The sequence below is a fragment of the Sciurus carolinensis genome, chromosome 11, assembly GCF_902686445.1.
Source record: "Sciurus carolinensis chromosome 11, mSciCar1.2, whole genome shotgun sequence".
NCBI classification, from domain to species: domain Eukaryota; kingdom Metazoa; phylum Chordata; class Mammalia; order Rodentia; family Sciuridae; genus Sciurus; species Sciurus carolinensis.
The window spans coordinates 97,229,977-97,256,739 of record NC_062223.1 but is presented as its reverse complement, the minus strand read 5'-3'; the positions used below and the strand labels follow the sequence as shown (position 1 = coordinate 97,256,739).

The 26,763-nt window shown below is 40.9% G+C and overlaps 1 protein-coding gene across 1 annotated transcript in view; it reads left to right on the top strand.

Annotated features, from left to right (window-relative positions):
- Positions 1 to 26,763, top strand: part of Maml2 (mastermind like transcriptional coactivator 2) — a 330,060-nt gene that overhangs the window by 215,489 nt on the left and 87,808 nt on the right. Inside the window, exon 2 of the mRNA XM_047519552.1 lies at positions 13,388 to 15,019. Within this exon, the coding sequence (XP_047375508.1) occupies positions 13,388 to 15,019 (1,632 nt within the window). The remainder of the gene's footprint in view (positions 1 to 13,387; positions 15,020 to 26,763) is intronic.

The window sequence follows — 26,763 nt, the reverse complement described above, 5'->3', positions numbered from 1 at the left end:
ATATTTAACTATCTGGAAGCTCTTCAAACCCTGTCCTTTTGGGTTTTATTGAAGCTTCATTATGTAGACATGATTGATTAAATTATGATCCTTGGTGGCCAACTCAACATTCAGTCCCTCCTCTCTCCTCAGAGATTGGAGGGTGGGGCCAAAAGTTCAGACTCTAACCCCCGGGTTAGTTCCCCTGGCAACCAGCCTCCCTTCCAAGGCCATCCAGGAGCTCCCAGCCATCACTCATCTCATTAACACTCAAAAAGACATTTATCACTTTAGAGATTCCAAAGGTTTTAGGAGCTGTGTGCCACGACACAGAAGCAGAGATCAAGTGTTTTTTAATATGTATCACAACATCACACATACATTTATTAAGCTCTTATTTGCCACATTTTTAGTTACAGACTCTGTAGACATTATCTTATTTTAGTCTCACTACTGCTTCACTAAATTGAAGCTATTATTCCCATCATACAGAGGAGGAAACTGAGACTCAGAGAGACTAAGTAAGATATCCAATGGCTCCTATTTTATAAAGAATAGAGCAAGGACCTAAATCCAGTGTCTGATGCTACATCTTGAGCTCTAAACCACTATAATACATTGCATCAAAATACATTAGAAGTCAAGAAGTGGTATTTATAATCTTTGCCAGGGAACTGAAAAAGTCATAATAACAGTTATAATCCAGGAATATTTAATAGACCAGGGAAGAAAACCATAGATAGAGTGGCTGATGGGTGCAAATAATAGAGCATTGGTCAAAATTAAGTTTTGAGAAGGAGAGAGTTTGAGCTGGGATTTGAGACTAGTGAAGAAAAAACACTGACTTTCTTTGAGAATGTAATGGTATATAGAGAGAAATGAAAAATGTGGAGAGGTGGTAATGGGCAGGGAAATATTTTATCCTCTAGAAATCTAGTTAGTGGATATGAGATATTGTGAGGCAGGTACAGTGATGAAATGTATGTTTGGGAGCAGGGCCTACAATCCCAGTAGCACCAATCCTACTGACAATCTTGGGTTAAAAGCAATTTACGTGGTTGCCATCAATGAGTTTTCTCAGTTTCAATCTGTCCTGCATTGTGTCTACAAGGCAAATGAAATGAATAGCAGGCAATATTTTTGAGGATTAGGAGATTCCTGAGTTAAGACTGTGCTTTCAATATTTTAAGCAGACTCAAGAAGCACAGTAAACAATTTTAAGACATGGTGGAGAATGAGCTTCTTCACATGTCTAGGATCTCATACTCATTCTTTGTGGTGTGGAGGGTTCTCTCTCATCAGGGGCCAGTTAGCTGCTGATACCCAAGGACCAGGTTAGCATTCTCTCCCTCCCTCCCTGTTTTCTCCCTTCCTCTCTTTCCCAGATGATGAATGTTTATTCATCATGAGATGATCCACAGGAAAGAACTGAAACATGTTCTTGTTTAAAGACACATTTCCAGAAGAACAGAAGCATGTTCTGGAGAGCAGTAGTTATCACACTGAGAAAGGCTGATCTCCCTTTGCTACTGTCGCACAGAACATTGCCATTGATTCACAGCTTTGGCTTGTTAAGTTTTATTTTCCAATATAGGTGGGGTGGTTTTTTTTTTCCTGCTCTTCAAAGAATGGGGCCACACATGAAGAATTAGAATCCGTCAGGTGGAGAATTCATCTCAGTCATATAATTACTGGGCTGAGCAAGTTAGATCAAAGTGCAGGCATTGTATTGCTATAGGACATTGCTTCAAAGAGTATTTGAACTGCAAACAAAATAAAGGCTTTATTATCTCTCATTTAATGTCATTCAAGTAATCAAGAAACATTTCCCATTAATGTATGTCAAATAGTGGAGTTTAATGCCTATTTGAAATTCAGCCCTTCTTGGAAAGCAAAGAAACTTTTCTATCTGATGTATTATAAATTCTCATTTTCTGGTATAAAAAACTTAAATTGCCTAGAGTGTAGTTTTGGGTTTGTTGTTGTTGTTGTTGTTGTTGTTGTTGTAGTTTTCAATCATAACCAAATATCTTTGTTTCATAGAACTAGTTAGGCAATTTCCTTTTGGATGTGTCTTTGTTGTGAAAATAAACAGATTGGAGTGAAAGCTGAGATACTAAGAGAGTATCTGTCTATATGGTTCATAGTTACTCGGTCTAACATTAGACCAGAGAAAACATACATCAACACTCTACATTGAACCTGGATACAGTTGCTATAAGAAAAATATTTCTTCAAAAGTTTCAAAAGAATGATGACATCAATGCCAAGAACATCAAAGGAACTGTTTGGTGCTTTCAGGTACTTTGCCAAACTACCTTCTAAATGCTGCTTAACATTCCTTTGTAATGGAGTTAAAGATGAGCCTGAAATGGTAGGGACCTTTAAAGTTCTGCTCACACTACCTCTGTCACCAGGCGATCACATCCCAACCAGTTAAAGCATTGCAGTCCTGGTTGTTGAAACACGATTCCTATGGAAGTTTTGCTTTCAGTGTCCTTGTGCATTGAGAAGAGAATTGGTGGAGATGTAATCTCCGGACCTCCTTTGGGTATGCCACGTAGAGATATGTGAAGACAATAGAAACCCTGTTGGAATTCTGCTGTCATGGAACAGCAGGTCTTATTCTCAATTCATACTGTTCTTCTTTCATAAAGGCTGTGGAAGAGCTGAGCTAATGACCACACATGAAAACTGGAAAGAGAAACCAAAATAAATGTGTGCATTTAGCTTTTCCACAGCTATTCAATTTTAATCAGTCAAGAAAATATGCATTTATCTTATGAAATATTTAATTTAGAATATAATTATTGGCTTTATTGTATCTCTGTTTCATTTGGGAGTATTTTGTTTTGTTTTGTTTTGTTTTTGTTTTTGTTTTTTTGCAAAAAATGGAAACTTTGTTAAAGCTTTCCAAGCAGAAGGAAAAATAGGTGTGTGGAGGAGATTTAGTGGATGGTTACTGGGTATTTAATTATAGGAAATAAAATTGAGTCTCCCAAAGTATTGGACTCAGGAACTGGAAAGCTTCAGGAATCTCTGTCTCTCCCTCCCCTCTCTGCCCCTCTCTGTCTTTCTCCTTCTCCCTTTTCCAGTCTATTTTGAAATTGTAATAAGTTCTGTAAAGGCAATAGCCAGGAGATTGAGATGGAAACAACAACAAAAGCATTCTTTAGATAGGGTGGTCATGAAAAAATTTCTGCTAGGATTACCTTAAAGCAAGGTTTGAAGTATAGAAGGAGCTAACAGTGATCAGAGTGGGAAGAGGTGGAAGAAAAGGAGTGAATGGCAATCAGAGGCAAGAGGACATGCAAAAGAACTGAAATGGAAAAAATCTTTTTTATTCTTAGAATACCACTAGTAAAAGAGTAGTGTGGTCACAGCTGGAGTGTGGGTGTGAGAAGGGGGTGCCTTTTGTCACTACTTGGAGAACACATGGGGCAGAGGGAGGCGAATCCTAGGGTCAGATTCTCAGAATGCTGTGGGAGGATCTTCAGCTGCCCACTGTGCCAAAGCAGAGGAAGTCTAAGAGGGATGAAGAAGGCGACCTGAGAGAAGGAGACTGAAAGGTAGAGTCCCTCAATCCCTGTCTGTAAAAGTTGGGAAGCACCTGACCATGGAAAGAGAAAGGTTACTATGAAGTTAAGGGTGGCTTTGGATTCATTTTTTGTATTATTTTATGAGAAGGTGGAACTCTTTGGGAGCCAGTTTCAAACCCCAAACAGAGAAGAAAATAACCCTGAAATGATGTTAGGGCACCATCTCTGCCACATGGTTTTGCTGATGTTCAAATTGGCCAAAATTTTGTAATGAGTCTAATCCTCACCAACACAAGAAAAGAATAGCAACCTCTTGGAACAGCCACACTTTCTCTGCCTCTCCAACACCTTCCAGCTCTGCCCCATCGCCCAACATCTCTACAATTGGACGTACTGTTGTTAACAATCAGCCACATGGCTTACAAAGGGGTGTGGTTTGTGACCATTGGCAGAGAAACACAGACGCCCCATAAATGGACTCATCTGATTTTCCCAGACCACAGACTGTCCAATGAGACAAAGCATCATCCAGTCAGTGAACACTTCCCTGGGTGCAGCTGGGCTGAGCTTGTGGGAGGAGATGAGAAGGACAAGGTAATGTCTCTTCCACCGACTTTTGAAATCATTACTGAAATGAAAACTCTCTTACCTGCACCAATTATCAAAAACAATATAAGACAGAAAGTCAAGAAAGGAGGGACAAAAAACATTGCAGGAGAGGGGAATGGCACTTTAGAGAAAGCTTTCCAGACTGAGCCCTCTGAGCCAAGGAGGGGAGTGAAGCCACTTGATTAATGATACTTAATTGTACATTCTGCTGAGGAGGAAGTTTAGAGATTTTGAGAGAATTGCCAACATTTTAGACATAGCATTTACTTTGGATTCACTTCGATATATTTTGGGCAAAAAAAGTGAGTCATGGCTAAAGTATTTCATACACAAAGCAGCTGGTTTTTTCGGGCTTTTATAGAATATTATGTTCGCTCATGTGTTAAACACAGAGGGACCATTTCGAAGAGGTTCCTGACGGTCATTGCCTTATGGTTGCAGTAATTAACCAGGATGACTAAGGATAAAGTCAGCAGGGTAATCAAACTGGTTATCACTGAGTGGATCTGGAATTACATTGTTTAATGCAGTAAACTATATGGGAAAGTAAGTCTACTTTGAACTTTCTAATTTAAACATTCCCTTGTTGTTGGGCAACAAGTTTAGTTTATGCTGTCACTAGAAGAATAATCCAATATCATGAAACGTAGTCTCTGGAGTATCTGGGATTTCTTTCCTAGATTCCCCAGGCAGAGTTCCCTCCCCTCTACAACTATAACCTTTGCACACCTCTGCAGAGCAAGAATCACATTACAGTGTTGATTTTACTTGGTGTCCAGTAAGACTGGTAAATTTCTGTTTGTTTATTTTCGTTAGGTCCAACAGTTTCTGAGAATGATGTTATAAGAGCATGTGCTATGTTCTTTCTGAGCTTTAACCACTTGGTCCTTACAATAATCCCATGACATAGGCACTTTTAAAATAAGTATCATAGTGCTAAACTAGTATCATTTGAATGAGTGAGTGAACAAATTCCAGTTTTACAGATGAGAGGGGATATTAATTTTGTTATCATCGTCTTTTTCTAAAACATTCCTGGCACACAGGACAATCAGGATGACAGTAGGAAGTGTCAGACAAGCTTGAATTCAAGTCTGCCTCTCCTGTTGAAAAAAGAGCTACCAGTGATGTACTCAGCTCTGAGCCTGGAGATTGTTGGTGCTTTACATACACGTTGCTAATCCCCACTGAAAGCCTGAGACATAGGTAAAATTGTTGCCATGATACAGATGACGAAAGTGACTTGGTTTAGGCTCATGTAGCAAACAGGAGAGCAGCATTTAGAACCCAGGTTCACCAGCAAAGATCCTACCACCTTCTGTTTTACCTCGATAAAATAGGATTTCTCCATGTCCAACATTGTGTTGCACTAATTCTCTTCCTCTTCTGCTCTGTGAGTGTTGTGTGAGTTGATGATACACCTGGAACTTTCTCCAAGGGGAAATGATGTAAGGGTCCACCCTGAGAAGATGTTGCTAGGAAGTGACTTTTCCCTGCCCTGTAATGATGACTGTGTTTCTGAGGTAAATTCTAAGTCTTTTAGTTAATCTCCTATAGCCCAGACATTGAAGAAGATGTGGGGGAGGGGGACATCAAAGAAATTTAGAATGTGAGTGAGGTTGGCATTTAGTATCTTTACAAAGACAGTAATATGACTAGTTTCCTTGTATAGCTCTTCCCTCTGTATAACTTTATCTTGAGTTTCATAAAGTAAAGCTATCTTGTTGACTCAAGTAATCACATTTCTCAGAGTCCAAATCTTATGAAACATTTTTCAGATAGATCTAACATACCTTGTTTGACCATTTACAAATCAGCAGCAACAATAAAACCCCAAACCAACCAACCAACCAACACAAACCTCCCATTTTTTTTCTTGAAGGAGTGAAAGTAGACATTTCTGAAATTCTTGTAGGAAGGTGCCCAGCCTCCTCCCCAGATCCTGCACTCTCACTCAGGTTGGGCATGGAGTCAAGACAAGGTTTAGAGACGCACCCAGCTTTGGAATCCGACCAGGAGGCTCAGCACCACCTTCAGTCCATCACATGCCTTTGCATAATCCTTCAGTTGGATTCACATCAATGATGACAAATTTTCCTCATGGTTCTAGTTCTCAGGGCTTCACATTCCCTTGAAGAAAATGATCATTCAAACAAAACTCTAACAAAACCGTTACACTGCTCGTGAATTGGGCATGAAAATGTTCTTACCATTGTTTTACTGCTCAGTGGCTAGAAGGATCCAGCTTTCCAAGTACGAAGCTGAACAAACTCTTATTTCAACAACTGTGCTATGCCCAGCATTGTGGTAGTTACTGAAAGGAGTGCCAGGGAAGACCCAGTGTCCGTGCTCAACAGCTTCCAGGCTGGTTGGGTACACCTGATTTCATTAGAGACGTAGAATAGTACTTATCAATCAGGTAAGCTCAGAACTCCATAAGACCAAATAAGAAGGGAGGGCTTTTTGGTTTTTAACAAAAGTCTAAAATCTCATCCATTTTGTTTTTAGGCCAGAGAAACAGAGAGGAATTATTCTGGCCTCCAAATACTGTGATGAGCTAGAATTTACTATTCTGAGATCCCAAATGTATTTACCTCAAGAATCAAATCAAGAGTAACATATTACATTTTGGGTTGGTCGCCTTCTAATGATATCTATTCCCACCCCTATCTGTAATCAGCCATGAGTAAAATGGCCTGAGGAAAGTTTTGAGATGATCGGACCAAGATAATCCCTTGAGAATCTAGGCAGTGGCAGACTTGGTTCTTACGTTTATGCCTGGTTGAGAAAGACAGAAATGTACTTGGGGGGAAAATGCGACCTACGGACTGAATTGTTACCTTTGTGTGGCACATTCCCTGTTTCTAGGGCAGCACAGGAAACAAAGAATGCATTTATTTTGTGGGAAGGGATAGGGGACAGGGGAAGAAACAGAAACCAAAGGATTGTGCAATAATGGCGTTTTCACATCCTTCCAGGAAGTTTATGTCTCTAGTCCTTTGGAAAAGTGAAGTACAGCTGTTTAAAAAGAAGTTTGCTGAGAGACCCAGCCCTGGCTCTGCAGCACACAGCTCTTTCCTTGGCCATAGGTATTCTGGGTACCTCATCCCCTCAAGGCAGGCAAGCCACAATTTCTGGACCTTGCCTGAGCAGACCAATGCCCACCCCTGCCATGACCACAGACCTCAAATAGCATCAGAGTGTTCAAATAGAAGAAGGAGAACCAGACCCTGAGTGAGAAGCAACAGCTTGCTGAATCGCAGTGAAGGGAAATGATGATCCCCGTATTGTATACAAACACAGGGATCATTAGCACAGCAAGTGTTGAAAATCATTCCCCAAAGAAGCACCTTCTTCAGATGGCTACCAAAAGACTGATATTAAATACACAATCTTGCAAATTAAACCTAACAATTTTGGGGTGCAGATTTATTGTACAAAATAAAAATGCTTCTCAGTCCATCTAGGTCATGGAGAGAGTGTAAATTTTCTGAAGTAGTGCTGATTTGAAGGCCTTTATATCCCACCACTGGCTAATCATCTGCAAATTTCCTTTATGCCAGGGATGATTTGATGAGTGTGGTTCAGACCTCCCTCTGGATGCGTCATGAATCTTTTCGATGAACTGAACAACCCTTTGTCTCTCCCCTTTCTTCTACTGGAGCCTCAGGGGTGACGTACTAAGCTTTCAGCCTCAACCTCCAACCACTGACGTCACATTCTCTCCTGGCCATTCTTCCCTAGGCGACTCAACACCCTCACCCTTGCCCTGTACACACAATGAACTTGCATTCTACTGTCCTTTTGTCCCATCTGTGTCCACTGTGTCCAGCGCAGTGTTGGCATGTGGCAAGGTGAAAGCTGGAAGGGAAGCAAGCAGTGTGGTCAGTAGTTAAGAAGTTGGACACTGGAAAGAGACAGGCCTAGACTGGCATCCTGCCCCCATGTCAGAACTGTGTAATCTAAGAGCAGAAGCCTCAGTTTCTTCCCCTATCAAATGGGGATGAGAGCACATGCTTGGGAGAGCTGTGAGAATAAATGAGAAGCTGCCCTGCAGACAGCCTGTGCAGATTAAGCCTCAGTACCCAGTGGTCACAGGGGAGAGCACTGTGGGCTTTGGCACATTTACCTTTGAGAATCAGTCTTCCTCAAAAACAATATCAAAAGTTTTGAAATAAACTAATACATTTTTGTGGACCTCAGATCCTATTGTGGCCTTGGGAGCTGTGTCTGCCACAGTGTCAAAGTTGGTGGTAAGTTGGGCCTGGGTGAGAGATCTGTACTGGAGATGCTTTATCCTGCCTTTCCAGTGTAATTAACTGCTTTCTGGAAGTTGCTGCCCCTCTGTGCCTCAGAACATATACTGCCCCTATATTTTCCCCAAACTTGTCTCTTCCCCCTAGCCCCCAACCATCCAAAAGGTTCACACTGCAGAGCTTCCAGTTCCTCTAATCCTGCCCCATCCTTCTCCATTTGAACCCACATCGTAGTTGCCCATCACCCCTCTGATTGAGTCTTGTTCCCCTATGGCTCTTATTCTTGTTCTGATAAATCAGCATTGAATTTTCTGATAAATATTTCTCACTGGGGTATTAATGACTGTTTCTCCTCTCCTACTTCTAGAGTGTTTGTATTTTGACAAGGATCTTGAAGAGCTCTATGTCATAATTCCAAACCATGGATCTGAAGGAAGAATTTTAATCCAATAAAGGAAATACTTTAAAGCAAAGGGTTTGGGAATCATTGAGATTGTATTGGTGCCTACTGTATCTGTGCATTCAGTGAGCCCTTGTGATATAATTATGATTAGAAACTTTTGAGAAGACAGGACACAGCTTATCACCAAAGCCTATCACCAAAATTCTTTTGATAAATCATTGTGCCCAGTGGAGTATTTTTTAATGGTGCCTAATAATTGTACAGAATAGTGGCATTCATTGTGATGTATTCACACATGCACAGAACATAATCTAATGAATTTCATTCCCCGGTCTCCACCCTTTCCCTCCCTTCATTCCTCCCCCTTCACCTCTACCTCTACCCTGCTGGTCTTCCTTCTATTTTCATGACATCCCTTTTTCCTTTTTTTCTTTAGCTTCCACATATGGGAGCAAGCATTTGGCTCTTAACTTTCTGAGTCTGGCTTATTTCATTTGACATGATGCTCCCTAGTTTCATCCAATTCCCTGCAAATGACATAATTCTGTTGTTCTTTATGGTTGAATAAATTTCATTGTCTATATATACCACTTTTTTTTTCTCATTCATTGGTCAACAGATACCTAGGCTGACTCCACAGTTGGCTTTTGTGAACTGTATTGCTATAAATGTGGGTATGCATGATTGCTATAGTATATAGACTAGTTCTTTGGGTAAATACCAAGGAGTAGCATAACTGGATCATGTGGTGGTTCCATCCCTAGTCTTTTGAGGAACCTCCATGCTAATTTCTGCAATGGCTGGACTAACGTACATTCCCACCAACAGATTCTAAGTGTTCCCTCCCATCCCCCAACCCGCATTCTTGCCAGTGGAGTTTCATTGGGATCTCTTGAGCCACATATCACTTTTTCTTAAGTCAACCTTCCAGCTGTGCTTGGTGGTAACCTTCCATCACCACACATGAAGAATAAACTTCACCACCACAGTGCTCATTATTTTCTGGGTTTGGGCAGGAAAGATATTTCAGAGATAACATTGTATACAAAGGAAAGAACTGGCCTGGAGACGTGAAGTGTCTGGTCTAAAATAGCAAGTTGATGGCAGCATTAGGTTTAGACCCCAGGCCTCCTCAGCCCGTGGGCGTGGGGAGCATTGGCCTCTGTCAGCACCTACATGCCATTTACTATGAAGCGCAGACTCTGCAGTGAGAATACTTGGTTTGATTCCTGCTTCTATTGCTTACTATGCGTGTGACCTAGAAAAATTACTCAATCTTTAAATTCACTTTTATTCATCTGCAGAACAGGGGGAAAGGGTAGAAATAGTATCTACCTTTAAAGCTGTCCTAAAGAATCATATTGTCAGAATTTGTTTTTCTTTTTTGGTTACTGGGAATTGAACTCAGGGGCATTCAACCACTAAGCCACATCCCTATTTTGTATTTTATTTAGAGACAGGGTCTCACAAAGTTGCTTAGCACCTTCCTTTTGCTGAGTCTGACTTTGAACTCACCATCCTCCTGTCTCAGCCTCCTGAGCTGCTGGGATTATAGGTGTGTGCCACTGCATTCGGCCACGTTGTCAGAATTAAATGGCATTATTTATACAAAGAGCATACCTCAATGCCTAGTGCACAAGCCCTCAATATATGATTGTTACTACTATTGTCACTGCCACTACAGCTATTGCTAATTCTATTGCTGACTCCACAGTCCTGGTGGCCAAATGAGAGAGTTGGCACTGCTTCCCAGAGTGTGCACTGCACTGCCTGGGAGTGGCCAGAGCACTGGAAGAATCTGGTGGAACGGGTTTTTTTTTTTTTTTTTTTTCCCAAAGGGGTGGAAAAATAAATCAACGGCAACAACCTAAGCCTGGAAAAAGAATGTACTCTTTTGTTTGTTCTTTACTAGTTGCAAAAGAACCTTCAAATTCAACTAATGCTGAAGTAAATCAGAAGCAACATGACTGAAGCTCTCTGGTTTGTGCTCTTCCTGATTCCAGGAAGACAGATTGTGGCAACCTGAGTTTCTGCTGAATGTCCTGATGGCTGACATTGTTCTAGGATGATGTTGTCTACACCAGTAAGTAGACAAGATTAGGAGTCAGCAAATCAGAGAGACAGCAGAGATGGGGATGGTAGGAAGTTTTACACCCTGGTGTGCCTTTGCCCCTTGCTGCAAATTTGCTCATGACAGAACGTGACGTCTCAGGGAATTTGGCCAGAGCTCTTGGTTGAAAGTAACAGAAACCGAAGTCATATTAACTCAAGCAAACAGGCAAACTCATTATAAAGACTTGGTAGTATATAACAGAAAACAGAGATGCAGAGCTAACCTGGGATTGAAATCAGGCCTTCCATGTGTCTCTCCTCTCTGCGTCATTCTTCTTTCTACAGACTTGCTTCTTCTATGGCTTTGGTTCACACCATGGAAAAACAGCTCATAAGTTTTGTATATCCTTGCACAGCCATCCAAGGAGAGCCTGGTCTCACTTTCTCCAAATCTAGAGTTCTCATGGGAAGGATTTACTGGGCCAGTGGGGTCAGAGTCCTTTCTGTGATGACTAATCAATAACTGTAAAAAATTAAAACCTATCATACCAGTATTGCACACACACCATAACTACACACCTCCTGTGAGCAGACAGACCAGGCACCAGGTAAGGAATGGCCGAAACTGGTGTTGCTGAGCTAGATTACAGACGTAGCCTTCATAGTCAGCCCTGGGCTGCATCCTTTTCCAGATTCTTCATCTTTTTGCCTGTGGTCTAAGATATGTCTATACTCATTGCCTCTGATTTCTTCATGCTAGGTGGACACTGGGTTAGGTGGACAAGCTGATTCCACCATAATAGAGTGGAAATGACGCGGGCTTTAGAACTACACAGACCTTGAATTAAAGCCCAGTCTACCACTTACCAGCTGTGTGACCCTGGGCAAGTTACTTTATCTCTCTGAGTCTTGGTTTCCTTATCTATAAAACAAGGGTTATATTGCCTATATAATGGAATAGTTGTACAGATTAAGGGAAATAAAATCATCATATTTAAAATACTTGGCATAGAATATATTCTCAGTTAATTTTCCTTTCTTGATTAGGCTACCTAGAACTTTTCAGGAGGGTGAGAGAGTAGTTATAAGTGAAGGAAAGAAAGAAGTGGTAGAATTTTCTACCTGGGAAGTATTTTTGCCTCAGATGTTTTATTGTTATCCTGAGCAAACATGAAATAATTAAAGTGGGTCAGCATCACTGGGAAAGTCACACTTTGATTGATAGATTCTCACTTTAGAGACAAATCAACAAGGACCAGAGGCCCAATGATGAATGCTTTATCCTTCTAATAAATTTATCAGCATGAGTGTATGGTCCTTAAACCTCTCTCAATAACTTTCAAGTTTTATAAAGAACAATATGATCACTGAGTTAGTGAATGAAGTATGTTAACATTCCTGAACTACTTAAACATGTTGCCATTTGGAGATATGTTCCCTTTCAGAATATAGCAAGACATGCTTTTTATATAAACTACAGTTTATTGATTTGTTACTACAGCAAGCACTGTGTTAAACCTTTATATGCATTACCTCATTATGAGTTAAGTGCTATTGCCCACATTTCACAGATCAGGAAATTGAGGCTCAGATAAATAAGTTGCCAAGGTCACATGACATTCAGGGAAAGAATTGGCATGTGAACTTGGCCTAGTCTGATCCCAGAATCTGAGCTCCTAACAGCTGTGTGGTACCACCTCTCAACACCTTGGTTTTAGTTACAAGATTTAGGGACAAACAACCAAAGAAAGGAGTTCCCGAAAAATCTATACCTAGAGTATCTCATTGAATAAATGGTAATCTCATGACTCTGTGTGTCCACACAATGTTACCCCTTCTAGCATGAAAGAGCTGGGGCAATGAGCACAGAGACATTCTCGATCTCAGTTAAAATGATTGAAATCTGGGAATGGTCAGCATGGAGCACAGGGACAACTGTGAGTGGTCTGTTTCATCGTGTGCCTGAGTGCAAAGCAGTGGGACTATAGGAAGGAAAATATATGCACAACAGATAGAATATCTCTTGGGACCCAAGAACTATTCTAATTACCTATTTAGAGTATACTAATGATGAAGGGATTGAAACTATGGAAAAAAAAAAGCAAACTAGAATTTTGTCCCAGCTTTAGATCAAACTTGGGCAAAAATGTGTGCGTGCTGATCACCTATAGCTTGTGTGTGCACACAGGAGGAATATTTTGGCCTGTTCCAGAAAACAACTAGATTTAGTGGCTAACCTTAGGTACTGTGAGTGACTCCTTATGTATTTGAAGGATTCTTCATCCCTTGGCCTGTGCACCAACTAATCATGGCTTCGCCGCCATCTTTAGCCAACTGACTTATCCCTCCAGAAACATGTTGTTTTGTTCTCTGTGCTACTGTGAGTTTTGTTATATTCCAGACTGTGCTTCAATTGTGCCTTTGTTAAAAACTGCATTCTTCATGTTTATGGAAAGAACATTTAAATATTAGTTGATCTTGATTTAAAGGATAACTGGACTAATATCTCATATTTTTCTTTTTCATTCCCTTCCCCTTCTGTTTTTCAGCTCCAGGGTTCCTTGAAAAGAAAACAGGTAGTTAACCTGTCTCCTGCCAACAGCAAGAGGCCCAATGGCTTTGTTGACAACTCTTTCCTTGACATCAAAAGAATCCGTGTTGGGGAGAGCCTCTCTACTGGACAAGGTGGCCTCCAAGTAAATAATGGACAAAGTCAAATTATGCCAGGGGCCTTGCCTATGAGCCAGGCACCCCCAAGAAAGACTAGTACTCTGCCATCCCATATACATTCTCCCGGCAATGGTATATTTAACATGGGCTTAAAGGAAGTGAAGAAAGAGCCAGGAGAGACTCTGTCTTGCAGTAAGCACATGGATGGCCAAATGCCCCAGGAGAATCTTTTTAGTAATAGATATGGGGATGACCCTGGAGAGCAACTGATGGATCCTGAGCTGCAGGAACTTTTCAATGAACTGACTAACATATCTGTGCCTCCCATGAGTGACATTGAGTTGGAGAACATGATCAATGCCACCATAAAGCAGGATGACCCATTTAACATTGACTTGGGTCAACAGAGCCAGAGAAGCACTCCCAGACCCTCCTTGCCTATGGAGAAGATGGTGATCAAAAGTGAATACTCACCTGGCCTGACTCAGGGCCCCTCCAGCTCTCCTCAGTTGAGGCCCCCATCAGCTGGGCCTGCATTCTCCATGGCCAACTCTGCCCTCTCCACTTCATCCCCAATCCCTACAGTCCCTCAGGGCCAGGCTCAGCCTCAGACAGTGTCAGGCCCAGCAAATAGGGCCCTGCCAAGCTGGCAGGAAGTATCCCATGCTCAACAACTCAAACAGATTGCTGCCAATCGTCAACAGCATGCCCGGATGCAGCAGCACCAGCAGCAGCACCAGCCTACCAACTGGTCAGCCTTGCCCTCTTCTGCTGGACCATCCCCAGGTCCATTCGGGCAGGAGAAAATCCCTAGCCCTTCTTTTGGTCAGCAGCCATTCAGCCCACAGGGCTCCCCTATGTCTGGGGTAGCTGGCAGTAGCAACCAGTCAAAAGTAATGGCGAACTACATTTATAAAGCCAGCCCCTCAGCCCAGGGTGGGCATCTGGATGTGCTCATGCAGCAGAAGCCTCAGGATCTCAGCCGGAGTTTTATTAACAACCCACTCCCAGCCCTGGAGTCCCGTCATGGCAGCACCAAACCTCTGTTCCATTTTAATTCCGATCAAGCAAACCAGCAGATGCCTTCTGTTTTGCCTTCCCAGAACAAGCCTTCTCTCCTACACTATACCCAACAGCAGCAACAGCAGCAACAACAGCAGCAGCAACAGCAGCAACAGCAGCAGCAACAGCCACAACAGAGCTCAATGACAGCTCAGCAGCAGCAGCAACAGCAGCAACAGCAGCAGCAACAGCAGCAGCAGCAACAGCAGAGCTCAATTTCAGCTCAGCAGCAGCAGCAGCAGCAGCATCAACAACAACAACAGCAGCAGCAGCAGCAACAGCAACAGCAACAGCAGCAGCAGCAACCACCATCACAGTCCACCCAAACTTTATCAAGCCAGCCTTTGCTAAGGTCACCTTTGCCACTTCAGCAAAAGATCCTGCTTCAGAAAATTCAGAATCAGTCCATCTCAGGACTGGGCTATCAAGTCTCCCAACAACACAGACAGGTAAGGGCTCTACTACTCCAAACAGAGTTCCCAGAGATCGTTTAGCTTGGCCATTATGCTTGTGTTGGGGCATGATCAAGAACAGAAGTGGTGGTGGTCTTGATAGGTTCACATGAAGACTTTATGATCCTATTTCTCTTAGGGTGTCTAAAGGCAAGGGCTGATATTTCCTTGTGGAGTATTGTTATTGGGTTGTATAATGATCAAAGGTTCTTACTTATTAAGAATGTTTCATTATTTAAAAAAGAATGTTGCAATAAAGCTCATGCCTTTCATGATATTATCCAGTTGCCAGATTCTGATATGCTTGATGTTCATTCATCCAACCAGTTAATCAGTCCTTGAGTCAATGTCCACTTCCCAAGTGCCTACCATGTGTAAGACATTGTGATTCATGCTGAATAAGGCCAGAGGTGATATGAAGATTATTCAATAACTGAACTAAACCTCTACCACTAACTGTAATATCTTAATGCCCAACCTGTCATAATAGATCCTCCCATAAGTGTATGTGGAGCATGTGCGCCCCAAATAAGACATGACCCCTGTCTACAAGCACAGTCGGAAAAGAGTGACAAGCTTTAAAAGCTATCATTTTAATACTAGAAGTAGGGTATCTTCCCTAGCAAGAGGAAATCAGCGGAGGCTTCTGGAGAAAGCAGTGCCTGAGTTAAGTGTTAACTGTGATTACCTCAGGACCTTTGATTTACATAAAATAGATATTTATTGTGTCCTGATAGAAACAGCATAAAGAGAGAGCACTGTGCCTTCAGAGCACATACAGGCAAGCAAGCCCTGATCCCCAGGGAACCGGAAAGAGGAAACTCTTCCTGGAAGGAAGAAAGTTTGAATATTGCTTTGACTCGTTATTTGACAAGTCCACATTATCTGTCCATGCTCCAAGATAGCACATTACAAAGCTATATATTGGAGCAGTATGATGGAGCTGAGCCTAAGCCCAATAGCATTCTAAAAGTAGTTTTAATGGCAGCTGCCCAGAAGAGAATATCATGAACTCCACAGGCTGTGTCCAAGCTGGCCTTTGCCCTAGATATGGGCCAAGAGAAAACTAGATTCAAGGAGGATTCAGAAGCTGTGTACCAAGTAAGACTTTCAGCTCTTATCCAGTTAAGAAACCTAAATAAATAAATAAATAAATAAATAAATAAATAAATAGACAAAAGAACATGAAATTTTAGGATTATTTAAAAACAAATTGTGAAACTGCTTTCTAGTGTTGTGTGAAGGTATTTGATTTGGATGAACATGGGTTCAGATCTTACTCTGACATGCCTAGCTGCGTGTAACTTCAAGTCACTCGCTGAGCCTGACTGCACTGCTTCCTCACATGTAAATGAGGGTGGTAATGGTATCTGCTGGGGTTGTGTTGAGAATGAAATGAGATAATTCCTAGCCCAAAGTCTGGAATAAATTGATTATTACTGTGATTATCATGTAAAGATCCATAAATATCAAACTATTGTTTTTAAACAAGCACTATTTTTATATAGGAGTATCATTGGATTAAAGTAATAGAGAAACAAATTCAATATATACAGCAATTTGTATTACTGTATATTACTATCTGTAACTCTTCCCCTGTGCAGCAGTATAAGTATGTAGCAATTTCTACTCCTTGATCCAGACTTCTGACCATACAAATGGAAATTGTAAATAATAAGATAGTAATGAGTTAGCATTTATTGAGCACATAATATATGGGATGAGTTCTGTTACTCTTACTGGTGGTATTTTATCTCACCCATATGAGGAAAGTACCATTATTTCCACCTTACAGGTAAGACAATTGAGGCACAGAGAGCTTCAGTAACTTTTTCAAGGTCACACAGATATAGCAGAGCCAGGACTCTGATGGTTTATTTAAAAGTCTACACTTTCAGCCACTAGGATATACCACTCACAGGTTGTATTTGTTGAGAAATGAATGAACTCTGTAGACCGTTGTGAGGATTCTCAAAAAAAGGGTTTCTTCTTATACTGAGCCCTATTAACATAATCTCCATAGAAGATTAAGACTTTGGGGGATGAAGAAAACCTTACCTCTTTAAACTTCAGAGCTGTTAAAGAAATTTATAAAAATGTATGTGATAGTTTACTTTCCTGAAGATAAATATTATGGAACTAACCAAAGTAAACAATTTACAACAGGAAATATATATTGTTTGTGTCCCATCAGCTCTTTTTTGGGAACTTCCCTGCCACCTCCAATATCCTTTGTCCTATTTTGGAACATAGAGTTGATATCAGCAACTTCACACATACTCCTGACCTCTTAGTCTACATGCAGGCTTCCAAGACTTAAGCATACCAGTGGGTGCTGATGGCTAAATCAGCAAAAAATGATTCCAGGGCCTGGAATCATTTTTCACATTTCCCAGTGCATATTATGCCAAGAAAATTTTCTTCACTTCAGGAAGACCCTTAGAAATTGGTAGAAACAGTAGCATTTCACTCTAAAGACCTGTTCTATACAGGCAGGCACTAGCTTCCCATTTAATGCTTTATTCCAGCTGTGTAGATGGAACCACATTGTCCCTTCCAGCCCAGCAATTCTGTGTGTGACCCAGAAGTGGAACTCTAAAGTCTGATATCTGAGTTTTAAGCAAATAGACCAGAGTTCTGTAATCAGTAAGTGTTGCCCTCTTGAAGGCATCCAGCTGAGGGCTGTGTACATGCTAATAATGGTGCTATTGTTTGGTAGAGCTACAAAATTCTCTTTGGGGATCACCTCTAAAGCATTACAGCATATTTTATAGTTTATTGCCAACACAATAATATTCATCCTGTCAGGGTGGTTTTTGAAAACAGTCAAAACTAGGTAATGCGGCTTTGGGTCAAAACCAAGGAATAACTATGATACGGCAAGGCTGTGTTTCAAGGGTGGTATGTGAACTTTCTTTGAAAGCAATAAAGAAAATAAATGAATTGTCTCTCAAGGTGATAGTTTTGAGAAGCAATTTTCAGGTACATTTTTCTAAGGTTTTTCTGATTCTTATTGTCTCATCCAGTATATTGCGAACTATTCTTAACTTAGAATAGTTTTAACATTGCCATCTATACTAGACAGAACAGCTAAGTCCCTGTGACTCATGACCAAAGTCATGGGAAGAAGGGATTGGGAATTAGTTAACTATTACATTTGTCAACTAAAGCATCTTAAATGAAAATACTAGTCCAGTGATTTTTTTTTTCTGCTTGTCATACTCATTTTTCATCAAAGATGGGAATATTTACTGTGGGATTTGCTAACTAGAACCCTTTAATCTTAGAAATGGTACAAATCTTGGTTGTCTGCTACAAATGGTAGGTTGAATTTGTTGATCAGTTGCTTGCAGTTTACTCAGTAGATACCACAAAGGGGGTTTTTCTTTCAGAACTCTGAGCTCGTATAGATCCAGGCACAGGCAGAGACTGCTTTGAGGTATTCCCAGACCCATCTCCCTTTCCTGTATACCTGTCTCCTTGATGTGAAAAATGTCTGAAGCGGGGGGGTGCACTATAATCAAATTGTTGAATGTACCCTTATTGTTCCATGGCTTCACTGGAATGGCATTGATGTTTTATAAATTGTTTTCAGTGGACTCTTGTCTTGCTGATATTTTGAGGCTTGGCAAATAGAGATACCTCCTGGTTATAATTTCTTCTCTTCCCAATTTGAAGATCATGGGAAAGGAAAAGAGAAGGATACAATATGTGCATCGCCTATTTTCTTTATGTTACTGAACACTTAATAAAGTGTGAGAGAGTTGTTGGTTGACCAGGGTTCAGGGGTTCAATTCAAGTCCTTACCTCTTGAGTGAAAAAGTAATCTTTTCTACAGCTATATAGTCACTTAAAAGTGTGAATTTTTCTAACATTAGATCCATGCAACTCAAGCAGATTCTATATTCAGTTTAGAATTCTCCCATGTCTAAAACTTCTGGGAAGGAAGGCAGCCAGTGAGTGGATGGTTTGTTATGACTGAAACATAAATTTGTACATTTTCTCCTTAGTTTAAAGCCAAGCTCCCCAATCATCTGTTATGAACCTCACCCCAGCATCTCTACCCAGCCAAGTCAATCTTTCTTTACTTGATTTAACCTTGGGATAAATGTGTCCTAACATCCTTCTCCCCTCTTCTTTATGATAATACTGCATATCTGATCTTAAAGATGAAAACTCAGAAAATTGTTTTCAAACTGGCCTAAGTGGTGGTAGAGAAATCACTTTAGCTCACATATACTGACAGTACTCCTAAATCTTTATTATTGTGCAGTGAAAGTGCCAGAGAGAGAAGATAGAAACCTGTATCAACTAAAATTCCCATTTAAATAGAAAAATCTAGAATTCAGTGCTTTGCAATAATGTAAAATCCAAGCCAGGCCATTGCTGGAGCTAGAGGCTGACTGAAATTCATCCACTTAGGCTAGTGTCAGGGTTCTGCTTTAGAGGCTGAACAAGATTAGAGGGAGTCAGGATCAGGAAGGAGTGAGACATAACCAAGCCAAAGTTCTGCAGAGGCTAGAAAGCAGGATATTCAAGACCCAAGTATGAGGCCAAAAGATGATGGCAAATCTCTGATCAAAGGCAAAAATAAACAACATGAAATCTAGAATGAAGATGGGCTAGAGACCCAGAAGAAACCCAGTGGTCCCTGCAAGTGACTCCTGACCATTTGGTGACCTCTGTCATGACTCACCTTGGCTGGGTCTTGGCAAGAGGGGAAAAGGTTGACAACAGGCACATCATGGGATGTCAGTGTCAGGCCAGGATATTCCATCACCTGTCTTCTAAGTTTACAAGGAAAGAAAAATTTGTTTTTAGTACTCCATGACACTGATGGATGCAGGGCAGAGTCAGTTTCCAGATACATATATTCATATAATTGGAACTGAAAAATCTTTATTGGAAAAATTAGCAGGAGGAATTTTGTTGTTTTGTTTGTTTTAACATTAGCACCAACCAACCCTGTGCTGTGTACAGATGACCCAAATGATAGACATTACCTATCATCTACTCAGGTGAAGACATGAGACCCAGAAAGATCAAATTACTCACTCAGAGTTACAGTTAATAATTGGTCTGATTTTAAAATCTAGGGCTGCCTACATACTATGCTGCCTAAGTTAAGGAAATTGGAGGAGGAGGTTTGGATTGTGCAATAAGGGTGTGTGTATGAGAGAGAGAATGAGAGAGAGGTTTGAAATTCTACTATTCTTTACATTGCTAGACAAAAACACTATCTGTGGCAACATTTAAATGAATTCTGCTGTAGAAAGGAATTTTCAGTCAAATTCACTGACTTTGTTTATCTGGTCTCTAAGTTTCCTGGTCTGTACTACCGGAGCAATGAAGTAAAGAGTCCAGGATAAATCGACTTCTGCCTTCCATTTTAACTCTGGCAATAGCTTCCACTCATTCATTCAAATAAAATTGTCGAATGCCTGCTCTGTGCCAGGCACAATTCTTGATACTGATGCTACAACTGAGAACAAAGATGAAGTCTTGGTGCAGCAAGGGGGAGCATTTTAAAGTTTTAAAAAATTAAATAATCAGCATTTCTAAATTGAGCTATTTTCATCATATTTCAGGTTTATCCTACTTCTGTTGCTAGACTAATTGGTTGGTGGACTTTTTATACCTCTTATCCCAGGTGAAGATTAAAAAATAAAAAACAATCAAGGAAGAGGGCATGAAATTTAGTTTTTAAAGCAAAGAATTCTGGAGTTTTCTTAGATTTTTTTTAAATGTTAAAAAGTTGTTTATTCTCTCTTTTAATTTAACATCATGCATTAGGATTTAAGAAACCATTCAGTCACTTTCAGTTCTCCAGTAGGGTAAAATCATAATGTTTGCAATCATTCATTCATATGATGAAAGTGTATTGAGCACCTACAATGTGTTGAAAACTGGGGATTCAAGCATTAAATGACCCCCTTCGTACCCACTTAATTGAAAAGATTGAGAAGGCATGGTCCTTCCCCTTAATGAGCTTTTGACCTGAAGAAGGTGTCTGTCCCACTTAGATTCCCATTGGATGTATACTCTGTACTGTCCTGATCCTTAACAACTCAATATAGTATGGCAAAAATCACAGAGGCATTTTCCCTAAGTCAACAAGTTCAATTGGTAAACATGCTGTTTTAACCTTTTACAGAGTAGTACTCAATTTGCTAGATATTCCACTTTTCCCTTTATTTTATTTTGGTATTCTAGTGTGTAATAGCTCAGAGCACAATGGAGTTAATTAATGAAAGTAACGACTCCTGTATCCTTCATTAAAGAAATAAGCACAATAACAAGAAGAACATGTTAGCCTTAGGATCCTAATACCTAGGGTTCAACTCCACAGTCAGGAAAATGGCTTCTATTCTCATTCCAAGGTCTTTGTGTGTCACATCCATCAAGAAGAGCTGTGCATTTAAAGCATTAGTGTGTAATTTAGCCTGTTGAATACCAAGTTTTCAACTAGGGAAAGAAAGGGTGTAGGGTTAAGAAATGGATTTGATCCTGGAGCTAGAAATGAAAGAGGGTTAATGGAAAATCTGACAGATATTTAACTGTAATGTGCATTAATGTAGGTGACTCAAATAATCCCCTTTGCACCCATTCTAATTAGTTTTGCCTTTTCCAGTCAGTTCTTATTGGTTTGGTAGAAGGGAGAAGTGGTTTCCTTTGGCAAAATGGAAGGAAGCAAAAACCAGTTTAGTCAGTGCACGAATCAGTAAATTTGCACATTAATGGTTAGAATCAGGCACAAAGACTTGAGATTTCAGAAAGTGTTTAAGGAGTTCTAGGTCTGAAACAAAAGAATGTACAAATGTTTAGACTGCTAGCATCAGAGAGACTAATGTGAGTGAATCATCTTACTCTTCTACATTGTTGTTCGAGCAGGGAAGACCCAACTTACACACACACACACACACACAAAGGCAACTCTCTGGATACTAATTAGAGAACCCTGGCTTAATATTTGCATTTGATGCAATGAATCTGAGCAATAAAATGGTGCCCTATTCTCCAAGCAATAAATTGAATTGAGCATAATAGAGGGAAGCCAACGACTGCTTTCCTGTGCATCCTGCAAAATCAAGTTTTCAAGGTCTCCCAGGATGAAAGAACAGGGGTGGGGGGTGGGAGGGGGGCTGAGTTTCCCTTTCATTCTTCTGTTAATTCCCTTCACCCTGAATCACAAACATTTTCACAGTTTATGTTTCACAGGAGCTTACATTCAGCTCCACCTTTAGGAAAGGAACTTCACTAACAGAAAATTATTTGGGTTCTCCCTTTTTTTTCCCCCCTTCTTTTCTGTGGTACTGTGGGGATTGAACACAGGGCATTGTGTACACTAGGCAAAGCAAGGCAGGTGTTTTTTTGTTTGTTTGTTTTGCCCTTTGTTTTGTTTCATTTTTAGTTGTAGATGCACACAATTTTTATTGTATGTATGTGTGCGTGCAGGTATGTATGTATGCTGAAGATCAAACCCAGTGCCTCACACGGGCTAGGCAAGTGCTCTACCACTGAGCTACAACTCCAGCCCAAGGCAGGTAGGTGTTTTTACTGAGTTACATTCCAAGCCCTTTTTAAAGTTTTATTTTAAGAGAGGGTCTTGCTAGGTTGTCTAGCCTGGCCTCAAACTTAGGATCCTCCTGCCTTAGCCTCCAGAGTAACTGGGATTACAGGTCGTTCTTCTCGAAAGTCCACAGGTATAAATACCGGTTCGTGGGAGGCAAGCACAAGAGTGTGTGTGCCTCACATTCCGGACTTTGGTTCACATCTCTGTTGTCTCTGGGTCTTCATCTAGTTCTCTCCTCAGTGGCACCCTCCCTTCTTTCATCCTTTCCCTACAGACTGATTCTGATCTAGCCTCTTCTCCCTGACCTTGAGGCCTGTTCCATGGCAAGCCTTGAAGTGGGCAGGGCAGGGACCCGGAGCCACTGGAACTGTTATTGGCAATAAGGATGAAGACATTTCCCAGAACCTCTTCCATGTTGCAGAGACTTCTGAGGCTAATGAGCTGGCAGGCCCATCCCATGTCCCACAAGCCTCTGGCACAGATTCATGAATGCCGAATGGGCATGCCCATGGGCAGAACGCATCCAGAAAGCTTCTGACCATTGTCCCTTCTTGCCCCAGGTGCTCACTAACTGGCTGGCCTCCTTGGGTCCTGCCAATGTGCAATCAGAGTGAGTATTCCAAAACAGGAATTTGATCATGTCAGCTGCTTAAACCTTTAAATGGTCTTAATTTTCTCAAGAAATCCTTATGTAGTTTATAAAGCTCTGTGTGATCTGGCTCTTGCCAAACACCCGATTTCTGTATCTCATTACCAACCTTTCTCTTTCTCCGATCCACACAGCCTTCCCCCAAATTCATACACTGGTCTCAGTTTCCTCTGTAATAAATGTCCTCTAATTCTTGAAAGCTACAATGCTTTCTCTCACATACCCTACTCTAGTCTCCACATATGCTGTTCCTTCTGCCTGGAATACTCTTCTGCTCTACTTTTTCTGGCTAACCTAGCCCTAAAGTATCTTAGCTGAGACTGCAGTTATTTCCTCTAGAAGGTTTTCTTGACCTTCAGATCTGGATTAGCTCCCATCCTATTGGCTCTGGGACCTCCCTCTCCTTCCTCTCTTTAAGTATGTGTCATTCCTCACATAACTTCATTCTTGAGTGTATTTTCCCCAGCTAAACTGCAGGCTACTTGAAGAGGGGGACATGTCTGTCTTGATCACCACTGTATTCCAATCTCTAGTCCTCTACTATGTTCTAGGGCCCAGAACATATTTGTCAGACTTATACCATGGATCCCTGATTCTTTCCCCTATTCTTGGGATTTAAGAACATCAAAACAATACCCCTTCTTCCTCTTCCTCAGAAGGTAGACAGGAGCTGGCACTTCTTCCTCCCTCCACACCAAGTCTACCAAGTCTGCCTTTAAAGCACTACTTGCCCAAGGCCCTGAGGTCCCAGTCCTTCCGGTTCCTATTGTCAGAGCTGGAAGCAAGACACTTCCCTTTCAGCTGCCCTCTGGCTCAACCTGTGGGTGAGAATTCTGAAGAGGCACTTTTAATGGAGACTGAACTGATCTATAACCTGAGGAATCATTGAGGGATTTATCAGGGATATTCTAAGTGATTATTTTCTATCATCCTGAAGGCAGTAAAAAGTTGTAGGAAAAAATACTGGTTGTTTTTTGATGAAGATATAACTTGTTTCTAACACAAGGTAGTTGCTGAATTCAAACATGCTGAATGTTATTGAATCAGATTTTCTCTCTAGAAAAGTTACTCTAGTTGCAGTGTAGAGAACCCTTCATGGGGCTGGGGATATAGCTCAGTTGGTAAAGTGCTTGCCTCATAAGCACAAGGTTCTGGGTTCAATCCCCAGTACTGTAACTTTAAAGAAAAAAAAAAAAAACCTTCACAATATTTATATGCTAAGAACACTTAAGAGATTTTGAAGTTTCTTTAGGCCATGGCAGCTCCTGACAACCTCAGAGCATCTTTGAGGATTCACCCATCCTCACATCTTGCTTCTCTGTCCAACACTGCTCCCAGAGGATTGACTCCATCAATTCGTATCTCTTTTATCTTTACTCTCTCCTTTCCATTTTCAAACATGTCAGTTCCTCAACATCCTTCAAAAGTAACTTTCCACCAACTCTCTACCTCTTTGAGACCCATTTTGAATCAGATGCAGAACCTCAATGATCAACATAAGTTATTTCTCTCCTCCCGGGTGGAATTTCTGGTATACTGCATAACCAGCCACCTTCTACCTCTACTCCATCTGCTGCTGACACACACATGATCTGAATATTATAATCCTCCCTTCAACCTCCTTCCCTCCAGCTACCTTTTCCCTCCCAATAGTGTTGGGACGGTGAGCTGAGGCAGCTCTGCCTTGCTGCATTCTCCTTGTTGCTTTTGCCAGGATCCTTCCTAAAATTGCACCTTTCACCCAAGGTTCACCACTCTCTAGGGTTCTACTTCACAGCGTCAGCTCTCCATTTGGCCAAGCACTGCCTGATCCCATCTGATCCGCCATATAGGACAGTGCTTTGTGGGTCTTGAGGTCTCCAGCCCTCTATCCTCTTCACCCCTTTCTTGAGTGCCCATATGCTCTGCACCCACCTCTCCTCAAGCTATGAAGCAGGCAGCATTTCCTCCTCCTCTAACACCCCAGCACAGTGCAGAGACTTCACTTAGTTCAGGTCTTATCTTATGTTATTATGATCTTGTTTAGGTTTCTGGTCCACCGAACCATGAATTCCTAGAGAATTGGGACCAGGGGATTTCTTATTCCTCCTTAATTCATAAAACATTTTCTATTTATTATTGTATTCACTGCTTTCTACCTTACTTGGTAATTAAGTCCATACCTTAACCTCTCAACTAGACTTCAAGCTCCTTGGGTCAGGGTCTGTAGTAATTCATTTTTTCTTTTTACCTCCACGGGCTAACAGTATCTGACAGAAATTATCAATGAATGGGCAAAGAAGAAGAGGGAAGGCAAAGGAAAGAAAGGAAAGAAGTCACGGTGTGTGTGTGTATGTGTGTGTGTGTGTGTGTGTGTGTTTCCCTACATGGTCTCAAAAATCAAAGAAAATGAAATGAGTTTAAATAATTTCTGATATCAGTCTAAATATAAAATGTATGTTTTTGAGAATTTACATATTACTTCCAAAAATGTTGTGAGCATCTTAACAATCATATGACTTTGACTAAGTTATTTAAATTCCTTGAGTCCAACTGTGTCATTTGTAAAACAAAAATGACAACACCTTTTTTACAGAATTGTTTGAAATTTTTCCATGATATAACCCATGAGGCATTCAACGAATACAAGGTCTGCACTTTATAGGCAATTCCCAAATGCTAGCTTGCTTCTTCTTGCAAAGTAACAACTTTCCAATGAAACAATACAAATAAGTACTCAAACAACTGCAATGGGGATTTTCAAAACACCCCACCTCTAACTGAGTTTCCAGGCAACTAAGGCATAAAGAAGCTCTGTGGGGATATAGATGTTTTGTTTTGTTTTGTTAAATATAAAAGTAAGCATATAAGCCCATGTATGAGAGACAAACATTTTCCTGGAAATGAATTCAGTGTTACATTTATCATCGGGAGAATTAGGTCACATAATGGACTCCATCTTCCACTGGAAATTTTGCAAAGACACTATGCATTTACTTTGATGTTTCTGTTATTAAGCTGGATTATAAAGTCTGAGGCCAAAATATTAGACTTTAATTCTAAGTAGTCTTTTATCTGGAAAGCTGAGATAATGTGGTTTCAAATACAGTGTTTTCTGAAGACCACTTCAATGGTTTTCACACTTAGCTTTAGTGGGAGCAGTACTTTCCTACCCCTGCCCTACCTTTTTTGGTTTCTCTGTGGCACCTCCCACCTACTCAGGAACAGAGTTTATTGACTTCATAGCAATGCATAATTAAAATGCCTGTTACATTGCCTAGCTCAAATATCAGCTGTCTGGAATGAGTTTCTGATGAACCCATGCATTGTGTGAGGTGGATTAAACCTGATGAGTGCCTACCTCAGAATCAGATTTCAGGGAGGACTTTCCAAAACCTCTCAATGTACTCTAATTTTATATCCTCTCCCCATACAGCTCTCTCTCCAGACCAAACATTCCAAAATCATCATGAAAAAAAATCAGCAATTGGCATATTACTTGTCGCTTGACAATGTTTATATGTTGCCTGTATGCAGCAA